The 22,285-nt window shown below is 42.2% G+C and overlaps 1 protein-coding gene across 1 annotated transcript in view; it reads right to left on the reverse strand.

Annotated features, from left to right (window-relative positions):
- LOC310784233 (uncharacterized protein) overlaps positions 1–19,683 on the reverse strand; it is a 28,303-nt gene extending 8,620 nt beyond the window's left edge. The window contains exons 1-10 of the mRNA XM_083645253.1: positions 19,423–19,683; positions 14,911–15,031; positions 7,208–7,315; positions 7,054–7,090; positions 5,028–6,826; positions 4,854–4,881; positions 2,904–4,675; positions 2,753–2,801; positions 755–2,553; positions 563–599 (exon numbers count right to left, since the gene is read on the reverse strand). Of these exons, the coding sequence (XP_083501379.1) occupies positions 563–599; positions 755–2,553; positions 2,753–2,801; positions 2,904–4,675; positions 4,854–4,881; positions 5,028–6,826; positions 7,054–7,090; positions 7,208–7,315; positions 14,911–15,031; positions 19,423–19,529 (5,857 nt within the window). The 5' untranslated portion in view covers positions 19,530–19,683. The remainder of the gene's footprint in view (positions 1–562; positions 600–754; positions 2,554–2,752; positions 2,802–2,903; positions 4,676–4,853; positions 4,882–5,027; positions 6,827–7,053; positions 7,091–7,207; positions 7,316–14,910; positions 15,032–19,422) is intronic.
- Between the last annotated feature and the right edge of the window lie 2,602 nt (positions 19,684–22,285).

Here is a 22,285-nt window from a genome sequence, read left to right on the forward strand (position 1 = left end):
TTTATGTTTGTAGTTGAAACAAAAACATAACTACTGTAGGCTACATGAATGGAAATGTTTGATCATTAATATCTACTTTTAGAAATTATATAGGTAGGTAGGTAGGTTATATAGGTTTTCTTGTTTTAATAGTAATAATAAAAAGACTTAATGTGTAACTTTTCCTCCGTGGTATCGAAAATGGTATGAGTGAGTGAGTGAACTCAGAGAGTTCATGTCAATTCTGCTAATAAATGCATAATACATGATTTTTTGCCTTCAGAGGTATTTTTTTCACTTGTTACACAGGTATCGTGATGTATCGTCTTCCAATATATCGCAGTATCGCAGTATCGCAGTATCGTGATATATCGTTATCGAGGGCCAAGTATCGTGACGATATCGTATCGTGAGCTACTCAGCGATTCCCACCCCTACTGCACACACGCACACACACACACACACACACACACACACACACACTTCCCCAATCTCTTTAGTGGTTACTAATCTTCATAAGAATCATACATTCAGTGATGTTCATCAACAAGTTGTCTATAAGTGTCATTTTTCATTCACTTACCATTTTCCAGCTTTAGTCCTTGACAACATTCCATCACCTAAAACAAAAATATGCAAGAATTTCTTTTCTTTAGCCTTCTTTGTTCATGAATTACTATTTGCAATGACTGTAAAAAAGAATATATGGTTTTGTTATAAAACATGTTGATTAAACGGTTGAAGTATGATACAAAGAATGTTACTTGGAATTTACCTGAGAAAGACATGGACTGCTCTCTGGATCAACTTCTATACACTTCTCAACGACCTCTGGCAGTCGTTGCAGAGTCACGTAGTGAGTGAGGAGCATCACACGATCAGTTCTGCTACCCTTGCACACAGTGTTTTTTAAAAGATCCCTCATGGAGTTCAGGGTGGTCTTCATCAGGTCACACTCTATACTAACACTAGGCAGGACCGCTACTAGCCTAAGCAGTAAGGTTACGGTCGGGTGATTCTTCGACTCAAGGTGGAGGAGTGTTTCCGAGATGGAAGTTGGCGGGGCAACATCCTGATATTTCTCTCTCCAGACAGCGGCCCAGGCATTTATTTCCTCCTCTGCTGTGTCAGGCTCAGGAAGATCCGTCAGGTAGAGACTAAATGGCTTCTCTATGGACTCCGGGAGGATGGACTGTGGATTACAGGAGGGCAGCAAAGACAGGACTGATAGAGCCTTCAAGTGGCTGTCTGAGAAGCTGTACTTCATTTCATCAATGAGACTTCTGAGGAGAGGAACACTCAGATTTTCCCTGTAATATATCTCTGGAGACTCATAGTTGTTGACTTCCTCGGAGAAGCACACTTGTTCAGGAGCCACCTTGGTCGCTAGCTGGAACGCCTGCTCAAACCAAGGGGAGTGCACAGTGACTATGTTCTCCAACATTTTGTTTAGCATCTCTATGATTGAAGGGATTTTCTCCACTTCACAGAGAATATCAGCAGGGTTGCCACAGCGGAAGACAGTGCTACAGTTACGAAGGGGAGCACAAGCATTCTTCAAAATCACAAGGGTGACAATGAAGTCCATACTTCTCAGAGCAGTAGAGAGAACTTGTGCATGCAATGACATTGCACCTGTGGCACTAGAACTTACAGCATCTAAGCAGCTGAGGATTCCTTCCAATGTGTCAGCAAGGATATCAAAGAAGTCTTCTCGCTTTTTCCATCTGGAGCAGCAGGTCTCTGGAATTTCCTCGAGGGCCTCCCTGGGTATATTCAACAGCACATCGACAGCCTGTGCCAACTGTCCCTCCAGACCAGGAGATTGGTCAAAGAACAGTAGCAGGTCTTCTGCGATATCCAGCATCTTTGTTACCGAAGGGCAAGGTACGCTTCCGGCCAGCCAGTAGGCAAGGCCACAGGACTCACTAGGTGTTACAACGGACAGAGGATAGCTCTTGAGGAAATCCAACGACATTTTCTTCAGGCTTTGGCAACCTGAGCCCAGGTGCATGAATGCTTGTCCACGACACTGAGACATTGGCAAGCCCCAGTCCTCAGTGAGAATGTTTGCAAGGTCCTTTGCTTGTTTATCAACATCACAGTTTTCATCAAATGGTAAGAAACCAATTAGCTCTACTTTTGGTGCAGATTCTCCCACATATCTGAGAAAAACTGGTAGATGAGTCTTGTCAGCAATTCTAACAGGTTTGTCTGTGATAAGTGAGAAGAATGGAGACTCCTGTACTTCCTGGAGTATGACATCTCTGATTCCTTTTATGAGCATTTTCATCATTTCAGCCTCACCTATGTTAGGTGTGCATTTGCTCTCAGATCCAAACCAGTGGCACATGGCAAGTTCCTGAATGAAACGTTCTTGGTCCTCTTTAGAGATTTCAGAGAGACTGCTATTCTTTTCTCCCAGGAGCGCTGCCAGTCTGAAAACAGTCTCCAAACTTTTAAGATGATCTCCTGTGTGCCCATTCTCATCTGTTGGTTTCATGTCTTGGTCCTCATTCTTGTCAGGAGATTGTTGAAGCTTAGGCTCCTCTGCTTCCTCTTTTTCATGATCAACTAAAAAAAATGCCAAGGAGAAGAAAATAAGTCATGATTTCCCCCCCGCTCATGTTAAACATGCGTACATTTATCAAAAAAGAAAAGTGTAACAATGACTTTCTGTTAATAAATATGGCTCATCTATTTCATGTCATGTAAACTGTTATTAGGCTACTTTTGAGTCAGTAATAAATGGATTAGAAAACTTAACCCATACCTTCCATGTCATTTTCAGAGTTCCTTATCAAACTTTTTGATTCTTTGTCCTGTGAATACAAAAGTTACATAAGAATTAATCACTCATTCATTTGAATAAAATATGCAAACTTAAAGCAACACTATATTTAATTCATAATAGAAGCACTTACCAAACAGATACCCTCTAAGGCTTGAGGAGTAACCTTCAAACACTTGGTCACCATGCGGTCTAGGTCTCTGCTAAAGTCTGTGCCCACCTGCAGCATAGCCAAGCATGGGGACCTGGCTTCGGGACTTGTATTTTTCAGGTACTCTTGGAACTTCTTATGACGCATTGGAACCCCACAGTCCTCAAGTGCTGTGCTGGGTAACACGGACATGATCCTCAGCAATGTATTGATGTTGCCAAAGTATTGCATCAGCGGCAGACGCAGAGTGTGAAAGATAGTGTCTGGGATGGTCACTGATGCAACTTTGGTCTTCCATGTCACCCTCCAGCAGCACAGCTCTGTGAAAAAGTTGTCGGCATCAGGAAGATCACTGCTATAGAGAGGAGGCTTTGACTTCAAGCTCTCAAACATGTAACTCACTGTTACAGAGCATGGAACGAGGGAAAGGAAATTGAGAGCTTCTTTGTGGTCTTCTGAAAAATGATCCTTCACTGCATTGATGAGGTTATCTACAAGGGGTACACTCAACCCATCTTTGTAAAAACCCACTGGTTTCGTCATGCCTTCTCTTGGCAAAGAGTTGTCTTCAATCTGAGCTCTTACACTCTGTGCTACAGCACAGGCTTCATCAAACCAGTTCTGGTGAAACACCTTCATAGTTGTTTTCACTCTGTTCAGGGTGGCCACAACACCACTGATTTGGCAAAGTTGGGAAGCAGCACTGAAGTGGTCCTTCTGGAGACCTGCACTCAGCTCTTTGGTGAAAGAGGAAGTGTTCTTCAAGATTACCATGGCAATGATGAAATCAAAGTCCATTACCTTGCAAAGAAGTGTCCCGGCTTGTTCAGACACATGAGCTTTCCATCTCTGAGGGTTATTCTTGATCTTCTCCAGACATTCAACCATGGGCTCTAGCGTCTGCACAAAGACCTCATAAGAATCATGCTTTTCTTGCCAAAATCCACAGAACTTCCCTTGCAACTCTTGGACCTTCTCATAGCTCTCTCTGAGACCATAAGCAATTACATGGTCTAGCTGTTTTTCTAGTGTGCTACTACTGCCAAAAAACATCAAAACCTCCTCAAAAGTGTCCAGTGCTCTTTTAATGGCAGGGACTGGGGTGGATTTTGACCACCATGTATTGAAGGAGTAACACGAGCAGTGTGTACTTATAGCAAGAGGGTAGTTCTCCTGGACTTTGCAGGCAAAGGCTTTCAGTTTGTAGGAAACATCACCAGAGCCTAAATAGGCTTGACCTCTGCAGTAGTTCAAATCGAGACGCCACTCCTTTGTGACTATTTCCAAGAGGCGCTGTACCAGGTCATCACAGTCAAGATTTGCGTCAAGGAATCCCATCAACTCCAATCGCATGACATCAAAACTGTCCACAAACCTCAGAAACAGTGGAAGATAGTCTTTTCCCCCAAACTTCACAACACGGTCGATGAACAAGGAGAAGAATGAACTCCCTACTTCCATTAGAATTCCCTCCCTGACAGCAGCCTCGCACACAGTGAGAACTTCTTTCATTTCAGACTTGGACACATACTCAACCTCACCATCTTGAACAGCAGAAACCTCACTAGCTTGCCTACTTTGGCTGCTATATGCAGCAGTCACTGCAGCCTGCAAAGCAGATCTGAGAGCTTCTTTATCAGATTCTGCACACTTCATCTCCACAAGCCTTTCGCCCTCCATTTCTAGGTTTATGAGTTTTAATTCCTCTTCGGTGTCTTTTTCAATATGGTTTCCATCATTCGCCAAGGTTGCCACTGAAATGTAGAGGTGAGAATGGTCTCATTAGCCAAGATGACAGTGACACAAATGCAATAAAATTAGAGTGCTAAAGCCAAAATTCAGTATTTGTGGACATTGCAAGTGGGAATATAACGATTGAAGAACAGAACTTTGTCAGAAGTAAAAGACAACACTTTGCAATAAGTCTCTCACCTTGGGCATGCTTCTCTATTCTGTCATCCTGCAACAACAACAAAAACAAACAAAACAATATAAAGAACAACTGTCTCATGGCTTCATTAAACTAATGATGTCCATGACAACAAAAAGACTATGGACACTGGACAAATTTAACAGCATTCCACTTAATTATGAAAACGTACTCACCATTTTCAGCAAGTGCAATATGTCAGGATGTTTTTGCACATAGGATTCCACCATTTGTTCAACACTGAAGTGCACATCTTGGTTTACGTAGACATATGCCATGCTGCATCGTCTTTGGTCCTCTGGTGTGGCCTTAAGGTAGGAATGGCATCGCTCCAGTACCATATTGTATTGCCCATAGACATCTGCCTCTGCATTCACACATGGAACAGTGCCCAAAACCCTCAGCAAACTCTGTACATTTGGGTAAATCCCAATGTCTGGAATCTTCAGGGTTGCAAACACTGTGGTTGGCAGGATCCTGCGCTTGCTTGCATGTCTCCACTTCACTTCCCAACAGCCGAGCTCTTCATAAAATGTGTCAGGACGTGCGAGGTTGTTCAAGTTGGCATCTGCCACTTTATCCCTGCGGATGCTGAAATTGTGGTCAGCCATGTAAGATGGCACCAAAGAAAGCCATCGGAGAATCCTCACCATCTCTGTGCTGAATACTCTCTTCAATTCGGCAACAAGATACTGCAAGATAGGCCGGCTCAGAGTTTCTCTGTACAAGTCCTCCAGTGGTGTTTCAGTCGTGGCTTCTTCGTCCATCTCTGGCTTAGTGACCTCAACTCCCAGCCTCTTTGCTCGGCCAACTGCATCTGAAAACCATTTCCTGTGGAATATTGCAAGCTCTTGCTGGTATTTGTTTACCAGTTTTAAGGCATTGGAAATTGTGTACTGCAAGGTACTGCTGATGCTGATTATTCCCTTGAGACTGGCATTGAGTATGCTCACACAACAGAGGGTGTTCTTCAGAACAACAAGTGTGGTGATGAAATTGAAATTCTTCAGAACGGGCTTCAGCTTGGCCATCTGTTCAGCAGTATCTTCATCTACCTTTGAGATCATCTCATTGATGCAGTTGAGGAAAGGCTCAAGAATCTCTAGCATGGTCTGGAAGGCATCAGTACCATGCTCCCAATTACCACGGAAAGCTCCTTTGATCCTCTCCGCTTCTCCTTTAATATGCCCATATGTCGTCTGGATCTTTCCATCCAATCTATTGCAAAGCTCTGGTGTTCCCCTGAGTAACTTGGCCACCTCCTCTACAGCATCTGCAACTTTCTGGATGGCGGGCACAGGCATGCACCGAATGATCCATATGTTGAAGGCATATGGGTCACTAGGTGATAGAACAACTTGTGGAAACTCTTGAAGAATCCTACAGGTAAGGTCTCGCATCTTCTGACACATACTGCCTGTAACCAGATAGGTGAGTCCTCGACAATGCTCCATCCTCAACCCCCACTTATTCCGTAACTCTGAGAGAAGCATGTAAAACATACCCTCGACATCCATATCACACGGCAGGAACCCAATGAGGTGCTTTTGAGGGAACCCAGCTACTGTGACCGATCGAATGAAAACTGGGATTTGCTCTTTTCCCTCTATGGGTGTCGCATCTTGAAGCAGAATGGAGAAGAATCGCGCCAACCGCAAGCTGTTCTGTATCTCCTCCTGCATGAGGCCCTCGCTGAACTGAAGGATTTCGTTCTGATCAATTTTCTCCACGCAGATTGGATTGAGAGTCTGTTGACCCCTAGCACCTCCCATTGGCTCCTCTGTGTTATTTGCACCATTGATGCTGAATCCAGTGAGTGCAAGGACTTCCTTGAAATAGACTTTAAGAATGTCTTTTGCTTTTGAGCTGGTGACATCCTCTTGCATTTGATCATATTTTGGTGATTCGGATGTCACGCTGTTCTCTCCAGACACTTCTTTTGCCTCCTCGGCCACTGCTGGTGTTGCTGCGTTTTCTGATGAGAAAGGAGAAATATTGCTTGGAGCATTGAGATGCTATTTTTTTTTAGCAAGTTTCAAGGATCAATAGCTTTAAAAAGAGCCAATACATTTAAACATAAGCTGGAATGTGCACATAGAGAATAGAGGCACGAGAAAATATTCTTGGTATATTGCTTGCGTGCTTAAGGTCACTTTTCCCCCTCACAACAAGTTTTGTTATAAATAAATAATTGAAGTCTACCTTTTGTTTTCTTCACAGAAGCAGTTTCCTCTTCCGCCTGAGTAGATGAAAAATGTAATTGGTCAAATGTTTATTGGCTTAGATTTGTTATGTGTAACCACTGTATTGAAGAAGACTATGACATTTGAAATGAAATGTTAAATGAAAGACTTACAGGATCTCTAGCTCTTTTCCTGTTGCAGGTTGATGGATTGTTCAATGGTGTTGTAAAATCAAATATTGTTGGAACTGCATCTTCCCTCAAGACACAACTGGATGTGCTCTGAAAAACAAATCATGTAGATTATACTTTCTTTCCCATCCCACCTATTTTATTAGGCATTTCCTTATAGACAAGTCTGTACTCGATAACTAGTAACTACATACATTGTAGTGTTGTTGCTCGAATTTAGAGCTGCAACGATTAATCAATTAGTCGATCGGCAGAAAGTTAATCAACAACTATTTTGATCATCGATTAATCGTTACGAGTACAATTTTAAGAGAAAAGGTCAAAATTCTCTCATTCCAGCTTCTTAAATGTGAATATTTTCTGGTTTATTTACTCTTGTATGACCGTAAACTGATATTATCTTTGAGTTGAGGACAAAACAAGACATTTGAGGGCATCATCTTGGGCTTTGGGAAACACTGTCATTTGCTACCATTTTCTGACATTTTATAGACCAAACAACTAATCGATTAATCGAGAAAATAATCGACAGATTAATCGATTATGAAAATAATCGTTAGTTGCAGCCCTACTCGAATTCAACCCCAAACAATATTTTTTGATACATGCGTGAATGAAGTAAGTACTTGCACTAGTCTTGCCGCAGTAGTCGGTGTTACGGATGTTATACGGTGGTCGGCCATACACCGAATACATTAATTGCCCCCCGGCGACAACGTTGTTGTCGGTTTCCCCCCAGGCGAAGGGAAACGCACGCCAAATTCACTTTATGCAATCTCAGTCAAGTAAAGCAAGGTGTAGCTTCATGAGACAGCCTCTAGTTATCTGCCTGGGTGGGGTCCTTCTAAGGAAATGTTTGAGTACAGGATTAGATGGTGTAGCTCAGGCGTTCCCAAACTTGAGAATGCCGGGGCCTACTTTGAAATCTGAAAAATGTCCGGGGCCCAGCGCAGGGCCGGCCCGCCCTATATGCGAACCAAGCGGCTGCCTAGAGCCCCGGGAGTTGGGGGGCCCGCCCATTTAAAAAAATAAATAAACATAGGCTATAATATTATAGGCTGTGTGTGGTAGTTAAAACATAGGTTGACGTTTATTTATGTTTGTAGTTTAAACAAAAACATAAATACTGTAGGCTACATACAACACAAAAGGCTGTTATTTACCTTTTGTCGCCACCTGGTGAGTAAATATATATGTAACTAAAACCATTAAAATTGACAACCGGTCCTGCATGTATCTACCGGTCCTTGGCACAAAAAAGGTTGGGAACCCCTGGTTTAACTGACCTGGCAACCCCTATGGCTGCTGGGTTCCACACGCTTGCTTGACACTGATAGGGCTACAAACGAAATATGGCTAAAAGTCCAAAAACGTCTTCGGCGCTGCCCTAGCGGGCAGCACCGAGAGTCCCCTCCTTACAGCACCCCCTACTTAAAAGTACTTCCAGCGCGGATGCCCCCAAACCCCCGCCCCTGATCTATATCCTGCTTAGGGCCCCCAGATGGCTAGGGCCGGCCCTGGCCCAGCGCACGCGACAGTCCCCCGCTCGTCACGGTAAGTGGACTTGGCCTTTTTTTATTATTAAAACAGCAAAATTTTAATTCGAACAGATATTTAATTACGATTATCCGATGTATAAGGCTCAGAGGTCGATGGGGGGTCGGCCCATCACAATGGTCGATGCCATCGTCCATCGTGCCAACCCTACAATACATATTACTGTATTTGCACTTATCAGACGTGGATTTACTAATCTTGGCTCTGAACCCCGTCATCTGGTCAAGTGTGGGTTGGTGAGCTTAACGTTGGCATGATCAGTGGCTTCCACACTAGCTGCAACATGTTTAGCATTGAGGTGATAACGGAGGCTTGAAGTGCTGATATGCAAATGTTTGTCGTTACAGCGCACTTCCCACATGTGAGGCTTTGTTGTCTAATTTCACTCAATGCACGTTGTGCATCGGTATGATTGGTATGCCTGGAATTCGTCCACTGAGAAACATTCCGTGGTCTCTGTAGTGCAAAAATAAAGTGTGATTAAAATAAAATAATTGAACGAGTTATATTTTCTGTAATTATTAATTAACCTAAATTAACGCGTTAAAGCCCCAGCCCTAATATATATATATATATATATATATTTATATATTAAGGGGCGGCAACTCAGGAGGACGAGAAGCATGGTCGGAAAATCACGCGTTGGACCACCGCCAAGATTTATATCGCCGTGACGTGCAGAGCCGTCGCGTAAAAACCCACCTAACTTGCAGGGTCACTCTATCGGCTAAACGGCCTGGCTCAGGGGTTAAAGCAAAAAAAATCCATTTGACTGACATTTTTTCCAGGCCTATTTATCTATTTCGGGCTTTTTAGAGCGTCTGCTTTTTAGAGCGTCTCGGTCCAGTGCTGGAATATAAAACTCTCGTAACGGACAAGCCCGACTTTTATTGTCACACGAACACCACAATACATGCATGCGGCCACAACACACTCATGCTGACGGTGGCCGGTGAAAAGTGTCCTCTGCATTTAACCCATCCAGGCATGTCCTTTCCTCCGGGGGGCAGGCCAGGAGCAGTGGTCGCTTTCTCGTACAGCGCCCGGGGACCAACTTCAGATGTTGTCGTCACTGGTCGGATGACGATGACGATCTGATCTTCTGCATGTTTTTAGTGGGGGGGTTATATACGGAGGAACCCCCTGGGGGAGCACGGGGAGAACATGCAAACTCCACACAGAGAGAAAGGCCCTTACGACGAGATAACCCACCTGGGCAGTAGGCACTGAAGATATGGGGGGGAACACAACCACAGCGCCCACAGTGTCCCAGGCGAGAATCGAACTCAGGACCTTCTGACTGTGAGGCGACAGCGCTACCGACTGCGCCACCGTACCCCCATATATATATACAGTATATGGCACATATATAGCATTAACTAATGTTTGAGCGACAAATCAGCAGCAGCAGTGTTTTGTTGCTGGATAAACTGAACGGGGTCGCCTTCAGGAAAATGTAGCAACACTTAGCAAAACATTTATCTTAGGAAACGGTGGTGCGTTGAAACATGCGAGGAAACATGCCATTAAGGCTGGAAACTGTAGCAAAGTGTTTTTCAGATTGAACACATCCCAGGAGGATCATTTGAACGTCCGGTCAGAATTTCAAAATAAAAGCTTTCATTCAAACTCAACACAATGCACAAATTGAAAACATATTCATAGAGGCTTTAATTTTTGTATTTTTCACATTTCAACTAAGGCTCCAACTGACAGAAATCCGTCAACTTTAACTTCAACCGAGAACTTTAACCCCTGCCTGGCTTGGAAACTTTTAGACTGAAGAAAATGCCCCTAGTTTGTGGATATTAGTGGGATTTAAAAGTCTAAAAGTGGCTCAAGTTTTCAGGTAACGCTAGTGAGAGTGTGCCCACCTGCTTATATTGCGAACGGTGCGCTATTTCTTTTAAAAGCACATTACTGTATTTATTTTGAACTTAGCATAAATGAACAACATGAACATATTTATTAAACTAATTTCCATGACTTTTCCAAAACTTTTGTGATTGCATTTTTCCCCCATAACTTTTCCAGGGCCTGGAAATTGTATTTTAGTTTTTCCATGACTTCTCCAGGTTTTTGCTGACCATAAGAACCTTGCAATTTTTTTAATTATAATTGCACCAGTTATTAAAAAAAAAAAAAAGTTGGCAAGTGATTTGGTTATTGGCCTGTAGCTTTCAAATCATTTGCCATGATTAAACCAAACATAATTCAGTTCCCATGTGCATCTTCAAGTTTTTTTTGTCCAATTTTCTATTTTACTCTGAGAAAGAAAGACAAAGATATAGAATTTTTACAATTTTGGCTCTTACCTGTTGGGAGATCAGAGAGGGGTCAAAATGTTTTGCACAAAGTTTGTAGAGCTTATGCAACTAGGGATGTCACGATACCAGAATTATGAGTTTGATACCGATACCTGCCTAAGTATCTCGATACCGATACTGAAACGATACCACGGCAAAAAACTAAAACATCGGGAAAAGTATTGGAATAAATAGAGGGGACAAAACATGGAACTTAAAACTTATTTTATTGATTTAACAAGGTAATGCACAGCCATGTAGTCATTTTACTACACGCTGGTAGTACTGCCACCACGTGTGGCGCTGAACATGCTAGAACTTTTATTATCTAGTGTAAAATTAACATAATCTCTCCTGTAAACATATTTTAAAGGAATGTGAACCGTTTAAACTTATAAATAATATAAATAAAATATATATTTGTTTTATCAAAAAAAAGTACTCTGTACTTGCAGCTCCTAAGCTTCATTAACATGAAGTGCCTGATTTATGGTTAATCTAGTAATATATATTATTTTCACACATAAATGTAGGCTATTGAAATGTAGGTTTATTATGTGGTGTATCCCCCCCCCCCATACATGTAGGCTAGGTGTTTTTTTTACAATGAATTCGTATATCATTAATAATTGGGATTATTGTAAATATTAGGATAGGTGAGATCAGATGACTGCTTACCATGTAAAAGCTTTAATAACACTGGCATTGAGGGCCATAGTGTTATTAAATATTGTACATGGTATGCAGTCATCTGATGTCCCCTCCCCTAAACGTTACATGTCATGACTTGCTCCTTCCTTGGCAGAGATATGTGCTCCAGCACATTGCCTCGTGTTTCACTGTAAACGAGTAGGCTATTGTGACAAGCGAACTTTTTCAGTGAAACAAGTTCGCTTGTCACACAATACTCGTTGGACTTATTTGAGGGCATGTATGTTTACCTGTCGGTCTTTAAACTCTTTGAACAGGTCGGGGTGCCTGTCGGCAAGATGTTTAGCCAGGTTCGATGTGTTTGAGCCTTTCGCTTGGGTCGCGTTGAAGCACCTTTTACACACTGGTTTCGATGTGTCCACGGGCTTGCCTTCGCTGTCGGCAACGTAAGCAAAATATTTCCATATTTCGCTTCGTGCATCTGCTTTTTCTAAAAGCGTTGGTCGGCTTGCAAGACTAGAAGAAGCCGCTGCCATTTTCGCTGTGTCTGTCCTGTGTGTCGGGGTGCTGTAGTGAGGACTGAACGACTGTGGCCAGAGAGCGAGCAGAGAGGGAAGAGGGGAAAGTCGGCACGCCCACACATGAAGCAGACAGAGTCAGAGAGAGCTTTTTTTCACTTTTCACGAGTCACCATTGGTTCAAGGCAACGATGTGTTGCCTTCACGTGAAGTGGGAGACAGGCTCTCAACTTTAATGCCGCTGTGTCTCTCTCCTCCGCTAACAAACACCACGGTCGCACACTGACGCAACCCATGACATTTTTTTAAGTATCGGTACTAAATTAACGTGGTATAGTATAATTTTTAACGGCAGGGAACCGCGGTACCATACTAATACCGGTATATCGTGCAACCCTATATGCAACTGCTCGGGAGCTTCTGACTCCAAGCTTTGGCGACGACAGTTGGTCAACCATTACTGTATTTATTGTATTACTGTATTCATTTTAAAGGATAACTTACCTCCAAAACACTTTTTTTCAGCTTTTAACCAATATATATGACTTTGGGGGTGATGTGTGAAGAATTCTGGTCAGAATTTCCACATTTGACACCAAACTGTTGCCATTTGACCATTTCTATCATTTTTCAGCAGCATATCTGGCATAAGCGCCCTCTAAGGGTGGAACACTGCTTTTTTTTCTTTTCTCAAATGAATGGGAGATTAGGAACACACTGACGTCACAGTGTTCCCAAAGACTATGGGATTTCAAGATCCTCACAACGCCAAGCCTATTCCTATTGAAGTTTGCTCTTAAAATACTGAACCAAACGTCGTCAAAGTTGGCACATGTCTTAATTATAGTTAGTTTCTCGCTGAATGTGTCATTACTTTATTAATATCTTACCTGGATAAGCACTAATTGTGTTGTTTATATTATCAGTCCGACTTGGAAGCACTTTCTGCCGGCCAGTCAAACGGGAGAGTCTGCTCTCATGCACCCGCGGGGGCGCGCGCAGCAGTGCTCTGAGCCTAGTCACAGACCTAGTCACAGAGACCAGTGCAGTTTGTGAATGGAGAGTGTAGCCTATAGCGCAGCCAGTGCACTTAGCAGCAGCATCATATCTCTCTCCCACTTTCCCCATGCAGATCCCTCTCTCTCTCTCTCTCTCTCTCTCACTCACTCTGCTGCTTGTAGGGAGCCGATCTCTCTCTCTCTCTCTCTCCCCCTCTGCCTGCTTGCTCTCTGTGCTCAGAGCAGAGAGAGCACAGTCTGACATTTCCGCAAACAAATCTGATCGCAATTTAGCGCACATGTAAAATATAACGCTATACTACGATGTGACAACGTGACAAAGCTGCTCTAAACAAATCGGCTACTATAATATCGTCACTGTGTACAAGCAACGCCAACTTTTCAGGAAATGAAGTCAGCAGAGCGACTAGCGACTGGGGACTGGGGGTGAGCAGCACAGCACACTCTCTCTCGCTCCGACTATAGCAGGCTACTCAGCTACTGACGCTGTGCACGTCTGTGAAAAGCGTCCTGTCCAGTCGCACCTTCGCAAACAGATGCGGGATTCCCTCAATCCTGTACCCAATCTCAGACTGTATTGAGCAGAAAAATCGCACACCAGCTATTTCTTTGTGTTTGTTTGTTGCTCCGTGAGGTTACAGAGCGCCCCATACATGCAGGAGGCTGTTTCGCCAGCCCGGGTCTGGCAGGAGGGAGGCGGGGGAGAACGCAGCTGAGAGGAAAACTTTTGCAAAGAATCATGGAAAAGGGAGAAACGAAAATTAAAAACGGATTTGATGGCGCGATTTATGGCAAATTGGACGAGGGAATGGAGAAATGGAGAAATCTCGCTTTGTGATTACATAAGCTGAGAGCGGGGCGTTTGTCCTCACTGTGCTGTGTGCTGTGAGCAGCGAGGCTCTTTTAACGTAAGTTTAGACAAGCCACGCACACACACATGGGACAAAAATAATTAAATTTCTAGTTCGCCACTGAATGGCCAAATTGATATAACTTTCAACCATTTTAAGCAACGCTGTTTCCATACAGACCACCAGCGTTGGCTAGTTGTTGATATTTATAAAGATATTGATCCTCTCAAATAAATTATTTTTGAGGCGGTAGGCAAACTGTAATGGCGTCGATTTCAGAAAAAAAATCTTGACTTGAACACAGCCAAAGAGTCTAGTATAGACAAGAGCATGTCATTTCTTGTTTTTTTCCATAGGTATTTTCAAATCACTGTTCTGATACATATCTAGGGGGTAAGTCCTCCTTTAAACTTGGCATAAATTAACGACATGAACATATTTATTAAACTAATTTCCATGACTTTTCCAAAACTTTTGTGATTTCATTTTTCCCCATAACTTTTCCAGGGCCTGGAAATTATATTTTTAATTTTCCATGACTTTTCCAGGTTTTTCCTGACCATAAGAACCTTGCAATTTTTTAATGAAAATTGCACCAGTTATTTAAAAAAAAAAGTGGCAAGTGATTTGGTTATTGGCCTGTAGCTTTCAAATCATTTGCCATGATTAAACCAAACATAATTCAGTTCCCATGTGCATCCTCAAGTTTGTTTTGTCTAATTTTCTATTTTACTCTGAGAAAGAAAGACAAAGATATAGAATTTTTACAATTTTGGCTCTTACCTGTTGGGAGATCAGAGAGGGGTCGAAATGTTTTTCACAAAGTCTGTAGAGCTGATGCAACTGCTCGGGAGCTTCTGACTCCAAGTCTTGGCGACGACAGTTGGTCAACCATTGTTTGCAGCTGCAAAATACAGGTAAAAAATATTAATTGTTTCAGTCATGACAACAGATTTAACTTAAAAATAAAATCACACCCAGGTGTTTAAGTAACTTAAGTGGTGCAGATTTGGCAGGGCGGACATGTGCGCATGCTCGCGTGTTTCACTGGAGCCAGAGCACCTTCTGTCTCCACTCTCACTTCCTTGTATGTTAGAACCGGGGGAGGGGCCTAGGTTAAATCTCATCCACACATCTCCCACAAACACACAGTCACTTATAGACAGGTTTCCTGGGCACTTCCGGTTTGCTTCCGGACTCGGCCGCGATATGTCCATCTCTTCCGGAATACAGAGAAGCGTAACGTACTAGCGTAGTAGCCATAGCAACCCCCGAAAAAATCCACACTTGGGATCATTCTCCGAGTCTCCTGTCTAACGAAAGAGTGTCTATCCCACACCCGTTGACAGTGGACACATGGGAAGATAATATGTCTAAATGGCCGAACGTAACTACAGGCAGGATTATACTATAGCGTATTTTGAGGAATCAATGGCGGTGGACGGCAACGCGATGAACAATCTCAAAAGCTCCGAAGCGTACCAATATCTCCACAGCAACAAAGTAGGTCGGGTATGTTGTAACGCTATGTATTTCATCAAATTACCCACAGTCAGGCTATCTCCCGTTGTGAATGAATATTACGGCTATTATTCCAGTGTTGTCATTAAGAGGCCGATTTCCAGCAAGAATATTGAATTGGTCGGCACGTCATTCTTTCGTTATTGAAACAGACAACATGCATGCATGCTCCTACTGTAGCCTATCTATCTGCATTTGCAGACACTCATGAACCCATATCTTCTGGACATTGCCTTGATGAAAAAACAACGTAGCGTTAGCTAAAAGTAATAAGTGTGACAGTGTCAGTGCAGACAGCGCACAATTTGAATCTCCAGCAATAGGCTACGCACCTTAATCTCTCCCACTCTACACCTGGCACCTGCGGCAGCTCTCCTGCACTCGTTCTCGGCTACCATGTGGCTTTATTTGTGGTAAGCATTTTGATTCATCTTATCATCATACAAGCATCGGGCAACAAGCGCAAGCCATTGATTGATTGATTGATTCGCCCGACTAGGTAAAAAGGCTTTTTACCTCCGCTAAATTGACAGCCTACGTCGGGTCTCTTTTGCTTTTGACGGCGGCAGGCGTCCGTTCTGTTTCTTTCCTGCCGTCTGGCTGGCCTCGGCTGAAGTAGGCTACTTGTTGCATGATCTCGATTAAAAAAAGGACTGGCCTAGCAAGGGATGTCTGTTTTGACATTTCGGTTTCCTCCTGTGTGTTTCCTCACAGCGGGTCCAGCGCTGGCCGCGGGACTGATGCTGCTTGTTGTGCGGCTTTTAAACGGCGCTCTACAGTAAAGAAAGCATCTGCTATATTTTTCTTTTTCACCAACACTCAACATACAGGGGGCGGAAAAAATATGATGTACGGTAATAAGTCTCTATATAAGTCGTAGCTTATTGGCAACATCACTTAGGCTGCTGTGGATGCAATGTGGACTTTTTTGACCTGTTATTCAGGTTATGACCCATTCATTTCACAATTAGTAATTCACTCATCCTGAAGGATTAACATATTTTCGCATCTCACAGCAGTTGAATCGCCCATACATAGGGACAGAGAAGTGTGTGAAAAGCAAATATGAGGTGCATATTATTATTTATGTGTATATCTTATGCATAGACACACACACACACACACACACACAACTCTATATTCTATAATCTAATGGCTAACTAACCTGTTTGGTTATTTCTGGAATGTCAACAAGAATACCATGAGTATTTTCTAAATGCAGTCACAAATTTAAGACTGATAATCTTAGCATAACATTTATCATTAGGCTAGGCATCTGTCGCCGCTGTCGTTCCAGGACCTCCAATTTCCAAAACAGAAACTTTTCAGGAAGTAAAAAAAAACCTGTTTGCTCTTAAAATACTGAACCAAATGTCGTCAAAGTTGGCACATGTCTTAATTATAGTTAGTTTCCCGCTGAATGTGTCATTACTTTATTAATATCTTACCTGGATAAGCTCAAATGATGTTGTTTATATTATCAGTCCGACTTGGAAGCACTTTCTCGCGGCCAGTCAAGCGGGAGAGAGTCGCATACTCATGCACGAGGCCCCAAGCTCCAGGCCGCGGGGGCGCACGCAGGAGCAACAGCATTACCCCTCGCCTCTCATGTCCGAGGCGAGGGCTTTCGCATGGGGTGAGAAATAGTCTGACATAACGTAGCGTTAACGTTACTTTATTCTCGTCAGAAAACACTCCGATTTGCATGTTAAAACAAGTTTGCAGCCTAGGAATAACTGGAAAACATTTGATTTATCTATTAACGTCAGAGGAAGCCAGGATTAGTCAAAACGATATGAGAAATACACAGCACGTCTGCCGTGTGACTTTTCCGGGTTTACTGTCCTGCATGGGGGGGTACACACGGAGGTAGGGGACGAATTTCGAGGTTTGACTGACAGATTGAGGGCGAATGGCGTTTCGAGATTTACTCACAAGCTTGTTTTAATGCTTTTCCATTGGTTGCATTTGTTAAAAACCACACAGAGACGTGAAGGGTGACCAATGGCATTGATTCATGACAAAAAATAAAAAAGTGAAAAAAGGCACATTCGAGGTCCTGGAACGACAGCGACGAATATATTTATCTGGTGGTGCCAGATGTTGACGCTTCCACACAGTTATGCGCTGGCATGCCATACAAGACCACAGCTGGAACGATCAGTTGCTTTGACACAAGTACTGATACATTTTATTGATGCGGTTTGGCTTTGGCTAACCTGAATTTATATCAGGAACATGTTTTTTCCCACCTTTCTCCGGGGTAAATCTGTTTTGAATTTGCCACTCCGAAGAAAAACGTCTTGTCTTTAGTTTGTGGGGCATTTATGAATGGGGTACAAGAGTAAACCCAACTTCATTTTATCTGCCTAGCCCTACCCAACCATGGCCATCTAGTTCACATCAAAAGACCATCAAATGCAACCCATGCAAAGTTATTATTCCATATAGGCTAATAAGTTCATTACATTAAAAAAATAGATTCCTGGTTGGTGATTATAGTTTTAAGTGGACAACAAAAACATTCTAAATTGAACCCCAGCTCACTTCCTGTTGCAAACCAACCCTTTATGAGCCTGTCAAATTCAACACTGCAAAATGATCCTACAGGTAGCTTACTTGAGATGTAATTGTGACTGGTGGCTGACAAAAGCCTTTCCAATTTGACTTGCCCTCTTCCATCTCACTTAATCCTTGTTAGTCGAAATTAATTAGGCTAGTGAGAGTAGGGAAGAGTGGTATTTTGATTCACCCATGAGCAAATTACTTCCTTCACTGAAAACAACCACTAGAAAAACACTATGGTAGGGCCGGCCATTAAAAACTCTAGGAGCCCCTGAACTATTGACTCTTTGTACAGGCTTGGGTGTTACACTTCCTGTCCACAGATACAACACAGAAATTTAGCCAAAAACATTTAAGTGGTGTGATTTATGACAGCACATGCATTTGTTTTTAAAAGGCTAGGACTCCTTAAGAGGAAATGGTGTGCATTTACAAACGGTGCACATGTTAGGATACAGCTTCAGAATACCTGTTCAGCAGTCACATACTCACAATTATTGTATCAACTCCTTTCACAGCTGTTTGTAAATGTATCACATTCTAATATGAAAATAAAGCCATTTATGAGGCAACATCAGATCAGCAGGAGGCGCCAGACTGCAATTGTCGACTGGCACTTATATCGTTACACGTTCATTCAATTGTAGTAAACGATAGTAGCAACCTTTTACTTTACACAGCGAAAAAGACAATCTGTTTAAATTTGTATTGCCCACAATTTTTGTACTATTTAAAGCCTATACAGTAGATACAGGCAAGATGGTTACGGCCACAATCAAGCCAAAATCATTATTAATTAAAGGTAATTTAGTAATTCTCTTTTAGTCTTTACTTCGCGAGCTAAACTGTCCTACTATCGCAAAATTCAGACGGTAGATATCGTTTACTTACGGCGATTTAAATTAGCTACAACACACACAAAAGTTTTCAGATCAGGTTTTTATTGAAGTGTGTAATGAATGAAATCGATGATGTACAGCTGGTTAATAACACGCGTCAGCGTCGATCACAGAGCCCAAATGGAGTTCACGGGACTTTTCTTTCAGGAGTAGTCTGCGCCATTTTCAACAGAGTTGTGTCACTATTAGCTAACATGCTGCTAAGCTAATGGCTGTGCTAACGGTGGGTAGCCACCACACTCATTTTGCACACCCAGAGGCTGATATAACGTTATAATCCACATATTATGGAAATAAAGAGAACACTTACCGCTCCGGGTCCAAAGGAAAGCTGAAAAGAGGAGTTGCATCATCGGATTTCTCTCTGTGAAAACCACAGTTCGTTGCGGCACAGCAGTCAGTCATTTTGGACTGCATGCAGCTAGCTAGCTAGCTAGCTGGCGGTTGCAAGCTGACAAGCCTACGAGCAAACGTGCAGGAGAGCCTACAGAGTCATGCCTGGTGCAAAACCTGCAACATGCAGATTTTAATTTTACTTATTTTCTCAGAAATGCTCTATGTGAAACGAGGAACCGACTTATCCCATGCTTCAAAAAGTTGATGTTGCGTGGTGAGCCGAAAGCGTGTAATCACCCAAACCAGGAACTAAGACGTGCAGTGCTCTTGTTAACCTGCAGATGGCAGAGTGGGACTGCGAGGCTCGGACAAAGAGCTTGACTATCGAGATAGTTCAGTCTTCTCCAAACGCCAGTCTAAATTAGGTTATATATTATTATACAGTCAATCTGTTATAGTAGCCTGGTATCCAGCCCCATATGAATCGCAGTCAGCATTCTTCATGGGACTGGATACCAGGCTAGCCTAGGTCAATACCTGCCCATGATATCTAGCTAATTATATGTTGAGGCCATGCCATGCAGTTCTTTACATGGTAGCCTAGGCATGTGTGAGGTGCGCAGTCTCATTGGTTTCCGTTTATTTCCAAGGCACACATTTAGCGTTACTTCTAAGACACTTTAGTCGTTTGAAATGTGCCTTATGTCCAAACTTGCCAAGTGTTACTGTATTGGAAATAAAATATAAAATAACTTTACCTCGGAACATAAGAGAAAGGCTGTTTAATAGTTACCTGATGAATAAGTATATTGGCATATTAGGCACTTAATGAAGGTGTTTATCATATTATTCAGATATATAACGTGTTTGTCATGAGGAACAAGCCTGTTCCATCTGGAATGAGTCCAAGGTTAAAGCGAAGACGGAACTCGGCAGGTGCGACACATCTAATTTTGCCTAGATACTCTTTGCAGCGTCCTCTTCTTATTCACGTGTATTTTCAGGCAGGCATTGTTGCATCTCAGACATTCTGCTGCCCTCCACAGGGATTGTATGGACATACTCTTCACATCCGACAATTTAAATAAAATTACTAGAAATATCCATTTAAACCAATACTAATAGTTCATATTGATTTATAACATATCTGATCTGACCTGTGGTTGTGATTTTGTCAAATACATAAAACACAATAACAACCCATTATATTTGAACAGGATTGTATGCCATTCATGTAGGCTACAATGAAAGTGCATATGGCAGGCTGTCCCCTTATAACATTAAAGCCAAATGGCACAACCACAATAATTAATATCAACAGTAGTCTACATTCAATATATTAACATACACGCCCCCCCCCCCCTCACAAATTATATTAAAACATACATCTTAAGGCATGGGGTGGGCAACATGGGTTTGCTCTGAAGTATGCAGGTGATATATTGACTTTTGAATGAATGATCATTGTTATGCATCATAGTTTTGTCATCTTTAATAATAATATATGAGAAACTTATCTCTCTATTTCCCCCCTTCCAAACCATGAAGTTCTGTGGAGAGTCTACCATCCATGGCCACAAAAATCAATGAGACATTTTAAGAGACAATTTGATATGCATTTAATTTCATACAGCCAAAGGTTGAATTGTCTGTGTCTTCCTCAAAGCTCTGTACAGAGCATGTGGCTTGGCAGACAATCTAGAATGATGTTTTTAATGTTTGCATTGGAAACCAGTGTCAATCACCTGACACCAAGCACAAGTCAACCTCAAGTCAAGTGTACAATCAATGCAGTTGGTATTCTGTTACGAGTGTGTGTACTGGACAAAATTGGGACCAAGTATCAATGTTGATACACACTATCCTATGGCAGATAGTTGGAAAGGTATAATTTTCTGACATAGCAACAAATACACTCTTCCATGTAAGGAGATGTGATCCAGGCGATCTCTCCTTCCTTTAACATAACTGAACAGAAATTCCAAGCAGCATACAAATTAACCAATGAACTATGTATCCTAATCCTACACTTTGTATAATTACCTGTTTATACATTCTGAAAAAGATGTTCTCTCTCTGCGATTGCATTGTTTTGATCACTGGCATGAGGTCATTTCACCAAATGGAGGAAAAAGGGATGACGAGAATGTAATTGCTCCCTTTCTATGTTAAAGTTAGAATGTAACACTTCATTTGGCAAAACATTTTTTAAATTAATTCTGGAAGTTCCCGTCCAAAAGAAAGGGAATAGCAACAGGAAACAGTTGAACACATCAAATGTGTCCTTGGTAGATAATATGCGGAGGTAGGAGCTGCAAAGCTTTTTAAAATAGACCCACTGCAGGATGCCACAAAGGCCAAAAGGTTGGCCCTTGTAATCCTGTAATTGGATTCTATAATGCGTGATACCTAACCATTGTAACCCACTGTAGAGTAGAGATGTAACGGTATGAAACGGTTATCATTAAAACCAGTTATCGTTACATCCCTACTGTAGAGGTGATCCTGCTGTATTTATACCTAGACTTCAGAACCTACATTCAAATTGTATTATTTTAAATCGTCGTTCAATTCTTAGAACCCTTTGTAAGTCTATAGATATTTAACAAAATTAAAATATCTGGCATTTTATTAACTGCAACATAACTTGTTAGCTAGCGTCGATAGTGGAACCTCAAGAGCTGAAGTTCGGGTCGACTCCTGATTCAGAGCGGACCATGAAGTGTTGTAATAAGTTATTACAACACTTGTGCGTTGTTACTAATAACCCACATGACTGAAATGGGGGAAAAATAAGAAGCTAGAAGACTACATCCCCAAAGATGACAAAAACACCA

Source organism: Poromitra crassiceps (assembly GCF_964638095.1).
Source record: "Poromitra crassiceps genome assembly, chromosome: 1".
NCBI classification, from domain to species: Eukaryota; Metazoa; Chordata; class Actinopteri; order Beryciformes; family Melamphaidae; genus Poromitra; species Poromitra crassiceps.